This window comes from Quercus robur, chromosome 10, assembly GCF_932294415.1.
Source record: "Quercus robur chromosome 10, dhQueRobu3.1, whole genome shotgun sequence".
Classification (NCBI taxonomy): Eukaryota; Viridiplantae; Streptophyta; class Magnoliopsida; order Fagales; family Fagaceae; genus Quercus; species Quercus robur.
Genome location: NC_065543.1, coordinates 38,529,971 through 38,542,873, shown reverse-complemented (window position 1 = coordinate 38,542,873; position 12,903 = coordinate 38,529,971). Strand labels below are relative to the sequence as shown.

At 33.5% G+C, this 12,903-nt stretch overlaps 1 protein-coding gene across 1 annotated transcript in view; it reads left to right on the top strand.

The window, feature by feature from the left end:
* LOC126701593 (uncharacterized) overlaps positions 1-10,988 on the top strand; it is a 63,588-nt gene extending 52,600 nt beyond the window's left edge. Inside the window, exons 2-9 of the mRNA XM_050399796.1 lie at positions 5,024-5,109; positions 5,758-6,494; positions 6,836-6,934; positions 7,048-7,162; positions 8,485-8,715; positions 8,806-8,930; positions 9,421-9,696; positions 10,652-10,988. Of these exons, the coding sequence (XP_050255753.1) occupies positions 5,024-5,109; positions 5,758-6,494; positions 6,836-6,934; positions 7,048-7,162; positions 8,485-8,715; positions 8,806-8,930; positions 9,421-9,696; positions 10,652-10,692 (1,710 nt within the window). The 3' untranslated portion in view covers positions 10,693-10,988. The remainder of the gene's footprint in view (positions 1-5,023; positions 5,110-5,757; positions 6,495-6,835; positions 6,935-7,047; positions 7,163-8,484; positions 8,716-8,805; positions 8,931-9,420; positions 9,697-10,651) is intronic.
* The last annotated feature ends 1,915 nt before the right edge of the window (positions 10,989-12,903 follow it).

Here is a 12,903-nt window from a genome sequence, read left to right as displayed (position 1 = left end):
TTATTGAAGAGGAAACCGAAGACCTCGGCGAAAAACCTCTCCGCCGCCCTCCAAGCGGTAATCAATCCACTAGAAAATACAGTTGGGATACAAGGACAGCAATAGACCCTCCAAGCCTAATCTACCCAATGCACCTAAGCCCTCCAAGCTTCTTGCTCCAACGAGGTTGCGCCGAACCTTTTTCTTTTCTAGCTTTCCGGATTCCGCTACTTCACCGTAGCATCAACCAATGAATATTGGCTCCTTCCTAACTGCTTCCCAGAACTCCAAACGACTGTCTCACAGGGATGATAATGGTGAGAACCAGGTTTGGTATAAAGGCCTCTCAAGGATTTGACAATGGAGAGGAAGAGAGTGAGGGAATTTGATGAGACTCTAAGGTAGAGATTGTGGCTGAAACAATCTGGTTTTTCTTTAGGGTTTCTCTCTCAAAATTCTCTCTGGAAGCTCTCTTTCAATCGTGGGTTAAAAGGGTATTTATACTGAAGAGGAGTGGAATGCGAAACGTCAGGTTTTTCCAAAACAGGGGTGGCTCGCGGCTTGACCTCGTGGCTTGACTGAGTCGCGAGTTCCAGTCGCGAGTTAACCGTATGACCAGTTGTCCTGTTTTGTCCTGTAGTGCTCCAGCTAGCATGACTGTTCATCTTCCAGCATGCTCGGCACGTGTGCATCTTCTGGCGGGTTGAAGCCGCGAGTCCAGCCGCGAGTCCCAGCCGCGACTCTCTGATTTCTTGCACACTCTTGAGCAATCTTCACACTATCTCACTCACTACCCTTACAACAATCCCACCTAAATACAGGGTTACTAAATGCTGAATTACAAGCAAATTTGGCACGGAATAAAGCCAATTAGATGGTTGAATAAATTCAACCTTACAGGAACCTTCCCTCTTTTTCTCACAGTCTCTCTCAATTTCCTCTTCTTATTGACTGTGGGTCAAAATTTTGGACTTGTGTACTTTTTCTGCATTTTCTTGTATTTTAATTATGGCATTTTGATTTCTCTCTTATTAAAGCACTATTAGCCTTTTGCTCATCATACATTTGGAATTTTGGGATTGACTCTCCACAAATAATCACTTTTAAAGAACCCAAGGGGAGACTTGGGCCATTCTCACATTTTTGGCCCTTGTCATAAAAACGTCCCCGACACATTTCTATATATGTTTCCACATGTTTGATAAAATGACTATAAGAAGGATTTAAAAAAACAAAGATGGTCATGTTCATGTTGAAGAACAAATAGCAAGAACAAATGTTAAAGATTATTGTTATGTTAGTAAACTTCATTCATAAATATGTTTTCAACACTTAGAAAAATTCCTAAGGTGTGTTTGTGAGAGACCACACCCCTCGCCCATTTTGAATTGATTGGTATGGGCCAAACCCATGTGAATGATTTTGGTCTTAGATATAGGGTCCGTTTGGATACAATTTATTTTGTTGAAAACTGAAAACGCTGTAGTAAAATAATTTTTAAATGTGTAAATAGTGCCGTGAGACTCATTTTAATTTTTTTTTTTAATAAAGTGGTTGTGGGTCTCATGAACAGTGCGTGAACAGTAATTTTGTCTCTTGTACAGTGTAATCATGTGCATGAACAGTACCGGTTACTGTTCATAAGCGCTGAAAAAAAAAAAGAAGAGAAAACGTAAAACGTGCAAACGCACAAACGCAAACGTGGATCCAAACGCATAAATAATCTAAGATAAAGTACATGATTTTGTTTCCTAGTTACAATCTAAAGATTGAAAATTACATGAATAAGTATTTTACAAAATGGAAAGGTGTTAGACACCCACCTTATTTGATAAAACTGGTATTCTAGACTATAGTAATCAACATTCATGTTACATTATCCAATCATTCAACATATTGTCAATCTAGAACATATATGTGATTTGTACTGGGTAGCTTATCAGTACGAAAATTTTCAATCATTTCGACTTGGACTGAACTGAATCAATAACGTTGGTGTTAAGAACTCTTTGAGCACCTAATATTTTTATGGGATGTGTATAATTGCCCATTGCATACAAAATATGTCATTTGGCTTCTCACAAAAAGCATGTAGATTGTGGAGCACACGTATTATCCTTAATTTTGGATTAAATAAAATATATGCATAATAAATTTCACATTTAAAAAAAAAAATATTGAGGTGACATTTAAAAAAAAATTATATAAGATAACAAGTTGTGATAAGTGTATGATAAAAGTAACGAGGGTGATATTGTATTAATCATAATCTATCATACATATATATATATATATATATATATATATATAAGAAGTCTAATTGCATTTATTAAAGTTGAAATTTTTATTGTAATCAACTAACTTATTTTTATTCCCTCAAAAAAAAAAATCCTAACTTATTTTTAGCGAGTTGAGCAAATTCAAGTGAAATGGACATTGTTTATTAGCTTCTTGTTATTTTTCTCAATGCAGTGGCTATGGGACCTATTAACAGATTCCTTTTTGAATGGTTGCACTTCACGCCCCTTGACAAAAGGCTTTATTAAAAAAAAAAGTGTGAAATTGGTCTTCTTCTTTTTTTTTTTTTTTTTTTTGTTGGTCGTTCGTACTTTGTAGTTGTAACATTGTCGACAAAAATAAAACATCATAATTATAATTATAGAATCTGAAGCTTTTCTTCTTTCAACAAGCCTCGAGCCAGTTACCTTAAATATGTGAGTTTCAGATAGTGAAATTCATAAATTGTGAAATTGTGAAATTCTTCCAATAAAAAAAAAAAACTAGAGCCATTTTTTTTTTCACAAATTTTTTATAATAATATATAATAATTGAGGTGACAAAATGACTGACAATAAATGACGTAAGCTATAAATATAAATAAAAACTAATGACAACTCAATAACTAAAGAGACATAAAATTTGTTGCAAAAAATATTGTGTTTGCTGACATTTCTCTTCTTCTCTGGGTCTTGTAGTCTCTACCAGTCAACTCCAAGTCCCAGATACTTGACGACCACGCAATAAAGAACTAAAGCAAGAATAGTGTACATTGTTAAGAACTAAAGCAAGAATAGTGTACATTGTTAAATCACTGCCCAAAATGCAAGCTCCAAGGAAGACCCACCAGGTAAAAACCCTAAATTTTATTCTTCTCTTTCATCAGCAATCATTCACCATTCTTGGCATTTAGTGCTTTCTTCTTTGTCTGCTTCAAGGTTTTTTTTTTTCCTTTCTTCTTCTTATTTATTTTTGAGCGTCACTTTGTGCTGTGTTTTTTTTATTCCTTTATTGGGTACTGGTCCAACCACTTATTTTGATTATTTATTGCAACTTTTCCATCAACAAATATATATATATATATATATAGAGAGAGAGAGAGCAAATGTTTATATACATATGTGTATATATATATATATATATATATGGTTTTCTCTTCTTTTTGGGTGTTACTTTTCTAGGTTCAAGTGGAAATGGCTGAAAATTGGTTGATAATTTCTTTCTTATTTAATTATTTTTGCCCATCAAATTTCTTCTTTATGGGACTTTTTGTATGTGTGTGTGAGAGAGAGAGAGAGATTATTTACTAATATTCTATTCTGTGTTTACTAAGCTGATGAACACACGCCATTTGCTGTGCTAAAGTCTTAATTTTGGGTTGAAAATCTTTCTAATTTGACTATACATTTTGCTCTTCGGTGCTTGGTTTTGAAAACTTAAAATAAAAGAGTGTTAAAGAAAAGGAAAAATGCTGCAAGCTAGTGTAGCCTTTTTTTGTTTTGAGAGTTTATAAGCATTTTTTTTTTCTTTCACACTTAACAAGATCCAAAAAAAGTTTTTGCCAAGTAACAATTTGAAGATTTCGATATAATGCCTATGAAAGTCACTATTCTAGTGTTAGATGCTAGCCCATTTCTATTTACAAGTAAAATGATAATTAGGAGAGGAGGGATTTGAATCTAGATGTGAAACACTGGGAGGTGTTAGTTCATTATTAATACAATTTGGATAGTTAAACATTTTGACAATCGTTATGTGGAATTTGTTTTCCTTTTGCATGTTCCAATGGATGAAAAAGAAATTGTAGTTACAAACCCAAGTTTTAATTTTAATTTTAGAAGTGACATAGGTTTGTTCTAGTCATTCATGATATATGTCTTTTGCTTGTCTCTACCGGATGACATGATCTTATTAATTTTAACAGTACTTGTATATAGAAACCCTTTGAAGATATACTGCCCATGTCCCATCCAAATATGATTCTATTGTGAATTTGCAATATCCCTCTCTTCTGGTCATGGTTGCTGCTGTAGGCTGTAGCTATAAGGTTCTGTCTTGCAACATTAATAGGAAACATCTATTGCCTTACATTTTACCACACTACTGCACTTCATATCTTCATGATTAATTATCTGCAGAGAGTTCAACTGGATGAACAATAGGGCAGAGTGAGCTATACGCAGAATGGTGCCAAAGGGTTCTGTTTAGCATTGATATTTAGAGAGAGATTATTTGAGACTAATGTTACAAAATATGTTGAGGTCATTTTAATGAGCCAGCTTGAATTGTCATAGTTATTTTGTTGCTTGATCTTCATTTTGTCCTTGATCACTTTAGGACAACATTAGTACTAAAAGCTTTATAGCTTGAATTTTGTTTCCACCATTTTTTGTGGTAAGTAATAAGGTCTTTTTTAATGAAGAGGAACTTCCTCATTTCCACATTGTGAGTACATAAGTTAGCCTAATGAATTACAAAAATTATTGATTAGAATCAAAATGCGAGAATCAATAAAATCTACAATAAAATGAATATCCCTAGGACCTGAAACACGGGACCATTCAAACAATGAACTAGTGAAATACGTCTTCAGTTGAACCCTATAGAGTCCAACATCACCATAAGCAGATGGCTAGACCAAATTTAATGTATTATGTTTGTCAAAATGATTTGAATTGGATGCTGCCAGCTGATACGCTAAATTAATTCTAATATCTATAGAGTAATAACCAAATTTATAGTCTTAATGCAATCTTTTCATTTGCAGGGTGAACCTTGTGATATATGTGGACATGTAGGTTATGCAGAAACTCTCGTTACTTGCTCTCACTGCAAATTAGCCCGCGAACATATGTATGATTAACTCTTTCCTCTCACCCACTCCAATTCCTTGTGTGTGTCTATGTGCGCGTGTGCACACTTGTGCAAGCATGAACGTGTGTATGTGTTGTTATTGTATTCTTTGTTCAGATCCTTGTTTACTTTCTAAGGATGGACCTACCTTATTTGCTCACATGGTTTGAATGAGTTGTGGTTTCTATCAAAATTCTTGAACTTTCCATTTCATGATCAAAGATTGTGTTGAAAGGTTCCTGGACGTGGTAGTTTATATACTCTCCCTTTTGTTCTTGTTCTTGCACTTACATTATATTATCAGTCCATTTTTTCTTTGTTTACATTTTTTTTTTTTTTTAATGAATAAGATTTTATTCAAAAAACCAAGAACAACACTACCAGATTACAAGCAGCAAGCTGCAGACACTAGCTACATCCACCCTCTAACACAGAAGGTTAAACTCAATCAATTCAAAACCAAGCAGCATTGCTGCCAAAACATTAGAAACCAGAAAAAAAAATGATTAGAACTTACAACCACTAATGGAAACTTACTAAACAATGATCTAATTAACATCTTTGCTTCCTAAGCTTTTTGGTTTTTGTATTGCATAATTGATGTTGATACTTGCTCTGAAAAATGACTGTATAGAACTCTTTCTCCAGCTACTGCACGCGAGTTCTGCTCCACATTGTTCCAGAAATTTGGTTTTGTGATGCCTGTCAGTCAAGCAAAGACATAGTTTCTCCAATAGTTACTATGAAGAAACACTTTCCTGAGGCTTTAAACTCAAAAAAATCCAGGATATCCAACTGTGACTTTCTGCGATCTGTGAGTCCTAGCAGGATTCCTAAGAATTCAAGGAAAACAGGTCCTCTTAAAAAGCAGTTGCATATTGGAACTTCCAGAGTGAAGTTTATTCCTCCTGAAGAAGCTGTTAAAATGTTGTCTGGAGCCCGATTGAAAGAATCATATTTACCAAGTAACTTGGGCTCTAGTTCTGCCCATTCAGATACCATGGCAACAACATCCAAGTATAAAATTTCATCTCTGAAATTTTCTGGGCAGAATGTGAATGAGCATCGGAGTTCTAGACCTGCTGGACACTCTAAGCCTCCTGTAGAGGGCATTGTAGACACCAATTCAGTCACTCAGGAACAAAAGTCAGTAGCCCAAATGGTCGAATTGTATTCACCAAGTGATTTGGGCTCTAGTTCTGCTCAATCAGATAGCATGGCAACAATATCCAAGTTTAAAACTTCATCTCTGAAAATTTCTGGGCAGAATGTGAATGAGCATCAGAGTTCTAGACCTACTGGACACTCCAAGCCTCCTATATGTGGCAGTGTAGACATCAATTCAGTCTCTCAGGAACAAAAGTCTCAAACATCTGAACATAAAGGTAGAGGTATCCAGTAGGTCTCAAACATCTGGCATATGCATATGATTTGATCCTGCTATAAAATATAAATTCTTTTTTCCCAAGGCATATTGCCTATAATTAAATTTCAATTATAAGTCTAACAAGGGGGACTGTAGTTGTTATTTAATAAAGCAGAAGGTACTACTGACTTTCCTTTGAGACAACTGCACCCAGCTGAGCCGCCCAACTAATTACTGTTAACATTTGACTCACATGGAATATGTGCCAGATTCATGCTCCTTTATAACGTATATGTGCTGAAAGTATAGATGTATCTACCTCATGGAAACAATTTGGGTGCTTATCAATTTTTCTTTCAGATAAAACAGCTCCTGCAGCATATAAGAATAGACCCATGTGTGAGCAGTTTTCCCTAGTCTGCAAGGAAGAGCCATTGTATGCTCTACCCATATGTACAGGCAAGGAAAATTCTTCGGCCTTTTGTGAATTTTACATGTTTGTACAAACCTATTAGTAATTTTATACTTTGCCTATTTGGTTTCATATACTAATTGAAAAATGTATATGTTAGGAGGTATCTTCCATGGCACTGCTAAACCTGAGGAAGCTGAGAGTGATCTTCTGAATTTTTTGCCCAAAATTGAGAAATTTCTTCCAAATTATCCTGCTTTAGATGCTACCTGGTGGTGAGTGATGTTTTCTTTCATGATGTCTCAAACTCATCTGTTTATTGAGAAATGCATTTGGGTTAAAAAAAAAAAAAATTCAAAACTACGAATAGTGTAATGGTAGCTACCAACTATATAAGTGAGGAATTCCATACTGGCTAATGATCAAATTTTCAATGTAAAAGAAAAGTGCATGTTTATCTACTCTACACGTTCTGAGCACCAACTTGTGTGCTGAACTAATACTGTTTTGAGGAATCCATGACAATTTTCGAACTCCCCCATCAATCAATATTTTCTCCTTTCTCCTTTATCTTGTTAATGTCCTCATAAATCATCTTTCTATCTTTCTTATCTTACTAATGTATTATAAAAGAGCTTGAGTGCACAAAGTGGCCCAACACACCGATTGCTGGACAATGGGGCTTTGTGTTTTATTATTGTTTCAATATTTTACTAACTGCTCTAATATTACCTAGTATATATATATATATATATATTTTACTCCAGGCGATTGTTTCTTTCAACCTTGGTATAATCTTACAATATGTTACTATTTTTACTTGAGTTTTCTTTTGTTTCATATGTCAACCATAGTAAATTGCCTAGAGCCTTGTAGCTCAAATGACACCTCCTAGTATTTCCATTGGAGACGTTCAGGGTTTAAATCTCACCCTCCAATGTAACTATCAAATTATCCAAATAAAAAACCCAACCATAATAAACTACCAATAGTCCCAAAAGTTTAAGCTATTAGGAGAAGGCAAATTTAATCACTTGACCATTATTTTAACACTCCCTCTCATGTGGGGGCCCATACTGCCCCTTAATAAGTGGGTCCAACACGTGAAATTTTAAATTTTTTTAAATGTGAGTTAGAGTGGAGATTGGGTTTGAACTCATAATTACTTATTCTAATACCATTATAAGCTAACACTAGTCCTAAAAGCTTAAGTTGTCAGGAAATAGGGAATATAATCATTTAACCATTATTAACAATCCATACTTGGGAAAAAACACTCACAAATTACTTATGGCATGTAGGCAATTCAACAAAAGTGCTATTTCTTCTTAAAGTTTACAAATATATATATATATATAATGATACCCATTCTCTTCTTTATATTATGCTTTATTATTATATATAGATAATAATAATGATGTGGCAAATTCTAGAAAGGTCAACAAAAAGTCAAAAGCTTCAGTTATATATATATATATATATATATATATATATTGTGGCACTTAAATTCCTTTTATTTTACTCAACTAGAACATATTAAAGTCACACATATCTAAGTGACATTGCTTTTCTAATGATTTTGATTCTCCTTTGCTAGTGGAAGCTTTGAGATCCTTGACATGGTTTCTCGTAGTGAATTCTATGAAGGATTTCTGGCTTATCTTCCAGTCACTGTACATCCTAAAGTGTTCAAGATTTCAAAAAACATGCCTGGAGTGCTCCTTTGTACATTTCTTCCTTGTTGCAATATTTGGGTGGATGTCTTTCAAAATGTCTGCCCTACTGTAAATGATATTGCACTATACTTTTTCCCTGGAAAATTTGAGAGGTATGTTTGTGAATTCAATGCTCAGGCCTTAATCTGCAATATTTTTATAGATGATAGTATGTTAATATAGAAAGACTGCTTCTATTGTAGGTCTAAAGAGCAGTATTTTAACCTGTTGGAGCTTGTAGAGATGCAAGATCTGGTACTAAGGAGTTCTGTGAATGATGTGGAACTATTAATTTTTTCTTCTAAAAGACTTCATCTGGATTCTTGTGGTGAGTCTTGTGTGAATTCTGATATAAATTGTTATTATATACTGGTAGAAATTCATTGTTCAAAATCTTAGATTATAGGTAAGTTTAAGCTATAAGATGTATGCTTGTAAATGATATGGTTGAAACAGTTAGGCAGAAGGATTAAGCCGTGGCTGTTTCAAGATTTTTATAAAGAGTGAAAAAGGAAAAAGGAAAAAGAATGTAATCTTTAGCAGACAAGTTCCTCAAATAATATTTCCTTAGTTTATTTTGATAATGAAATAATAGAGATAGAATGCTGAAACATTTGTGATTGCACCACTTAGAAATCCTGAGGTAGAAATTTAAAATGTCAAAAACCTAGTGACTTAAAGAAAGTCAACCCAAGTTTGTGATAATGATTTAAAATATAACATCAAAGTGATAAAATTATTGTATGAATGAGTTGCAGTCCTTATAACAGCTTTTATTGGTGATGACAAGAAACTTATGTTCATGATTGTTAATTTAGGATTGGAAGTGAGATCTTTTCTATGGGGCATCTTCCGCCCGTTGGAAGGCAATCTAGCAATTCCCGCCCTTCCTTTCCATGACGTGATTTTCCCAGCATGTGGACAAAGTTCTGATGTTGAGATGAAGCTGATTAAAATGAAGTTTCCCAAGGTTAAAATGGAACCATTTGATGGCCCTGATGTTCTCCCTGGCTTTTGTAAGCATGCTGCTGGTGATACTGCTCATAACATAACGTTGAGTAACTCGTCAAATTCAGTTGATGCGTCAATTAAAGGTCACCAGACATCTATTTTATTTTATTTTTTGAGTGCTAAAAAATTCCTATTATTGCTGGATCTGGGTTTCCATCTCTGGAACCAGTGGTGTTTCTACCACATTAGATGCTCACTAATAATGAAATACTGAATGTTGTAATAAAGAAACAGGATAAGATAAAACTTGGATCAATATAACATGCAAGTAGTCTTGGGTAGAATAGAATTCTTTCTGCTGCATGCATATGACATTTAGTATCTGTTGGGCTTTGTAGAGCTTAGTTATGTTTGATCCAGATTATGATATGATTCGAAATAATGTTGTTACAGTTTTTAATGGGAGATTTTCTGAGGCTTAATCCATAGAGAAAAATTTTTGGCCCGTTTTTTGTATCCTATTGTGAATCCTATGGGCAGGATATTAAAAACTATTATTTTGGAGATTAGGGTTTTGATGTTGTTTTTTAGAGAGAAAAACAGTATTGTCGCATTTTGTATTTTTTGTTGAGAATAGTGAAATCCCTGCAACTCCATAAACGTAGGCAAATTGCCAAACCACATAAATACTGTTTTGTGTGTGATTATTTTTCTTTGGCGTATGATTTTCTCTATTTTTGCATCTCACAGGTCTGGGAATTTCGTACATATTCCCATCAATATCAGGTTCTAAATATGCCATTTAATGTGGCTTACGAGGATTCATGATTTTGGCTGTATGAAGGAAGATATATTGTTATGGGTTTGTGACACAGTTCTGGCCCTACAGTCAACAGTAGCTCTAGTTATTCACTAATAAATACCATCACTGCAGATGGTCCATAGGCATTTAGCCACTTTTAAACATTTGATCCGTGTTTCTAATACACATGGTCTAACCTGCCAATGTATTCTTTCAACATCTATTTGCTGAATTTTGTGAAATTTATATCACTGGTAATTTAATGAACTCACATTTATTTGTAATTGTAATTACAGGTCCCTATCCACCCAGTGCATGCTCACTAAGGATGCATTAGCTGTTTACTTACCAATCACCTAAGGCCTAAACACTGCCGCAACACAACTTGTATAGTTAAAATATAGGAGACAATGCCAGGTACTATGAAATCTGCCACAAGGATACTACACTAGCAGGAAAGAGACAATCTGACTTTTCTGTGATAATTTTTGCGCTTATATGAAGAGATGTAAGTACAAGTTTGACATCAGAAATTGTTCTTAACTGACAACCCAATAAGGGGGGTCTTTCCATTTCTCCTTTCATATTTGCATGTGTTTTGATTGTTTTTAAGTGCAAAATATTCCTATTATTACTATGAAGCAATATTACGTGGTTTTGAACCCTAAACCGCCTTGCCTAGAGCTGAAGGGAAGGTCCCAGGATCCTTACCTATCTGAAATTTAGATCTCATAGTTTTGCTTGTTTCAAAGATAGGATCATAGAATAGTAAAAAAATAGTAGAGATATTACTCAAGAACATGATTTTATAGGCACTCAACTTTAAATTCTTGTGCTCCAAGCAACTAGTTCACTTAAAAATTCTTTCACCATTAGATTTATAATCAGAAAGTTGAGTGAGTGAAAGATACACATATCACAATTTTTTCCTTTTTAATTAAGAGACAAGATATTGCTTAAAAAGCTAATTATTTCTTCTTCTTTTTCCCCTTTATCAGTAATAACGGATTTCGGATATCATGCTTAGCAATTCCGAGAACGAGTTTTCTAATTAGTCAAGAAAACCAGAAAGAGCAAGAGCTACTAGAAAATGTGGGCAGGTGTTATATTTTCATTTTATTCCAGTGACCCCCCTTCTTTTCCTCCCTTTTTGCCTCCCTTCCTAAACACAAAATTAAATGATAGGGAATAAAATAGGGACTATTGTTAACCATGAAAGCTCTTTGGCAGTTGAGACAAGTGAATTTTTGTTTGTTTGTCTTGGCTTAAAATTCCCAGCTTATTTTCTCCAATTTCATATACATTTTGTTTAAGTTTCAGTTTCGGTAGTTACAGTTATAGTTTTATCGTAGCTTAGTTTTTAAAACAAAATAAGTCAATGAAAACAAGCCCATCCAAACTCACTTTTAGGCAGAAAATGATTCTACGTGAAATGTTTTAATTGTCCAGTTATTATTTTCCTATTCTGATCGGCTTCTTTTTATCATTATATTTTTCCTGCTGTGCAAGGCTTCTTTTAAAATCACCAAATATTTTTATTTTTTATTTTTTACTTTGAATTTTCATTAGTAGCTTTTAATCCACAAACCAAAATATATAAAAAAAAAATAAATAAAAAAATAAAAAAAAAAAGATGAAAACTTGGAAACTTCTAAAATTTTAATAGTTCATAAAAGTTTGTATTGAAGGGAACATGTACCTAATAATACCTGCAACCTTAAAAAAACACAAAGTTTAGTGAGACAATTTACTTCATAAATAATTTTTCCCAATTCTTTGAAATGGCAAATTATGTGCGGGTGAGAAACGAAATTGGTGTCAATAATACCATCGGATTGCAAATCACTCACAATTTATTATGTCAACATTTTGTGAAAATAGTTAAAAAGATAAGATTAAAAAAAAAAAAAAAAAAAATTAACAACTTCCAACATATGTAACAAAACTAAAGGCTTCGTTTGGGAGTTCATAAGAAAATGGAATAAAATATATTTAAGCAAAGCAAAGGAATGGAAAATAACGGAATAGAATGGAATTAAGTAACCTTAATTGGATGTTTTAAAATAAAAGAATGGAAAAGAATGAAAATGAATAGAATGTAAGTAATCTTATTTGAGAGTAACATAGAGAAAATTGAATTAATTCATTTTATGACAATATTACTATTAGACATCCTATGTTAAAATAAAGTGTTGAATATATAGGAGTATTTTGAGAGTTTTAGTAAAAAATTCATTAAATCTAATTTCATTCATTCTAATTTCTCCCAATTTCAAGGGGAATGAAAATTTAAGGTTTTAAGGGAATAAAGAGAAATAAGTATTCCCAAACAAGCTTCTATTAAAACTCCCAAATAAGAGAAGAGAAGAATATTCTAAAATTATTTTTTTCATTATTTTCCATTCTATTCTATTCCCTCCTTCCCAAACAAGGGTTAACAAAGAATTTTTCAACTATTAAGCAACAACTTAGTTAGGCCATTGATGCAAGCAAATCTAAAAGGTATTTTGGCCCAAGCTATTACCTAAACATTATGACAAATTGAACC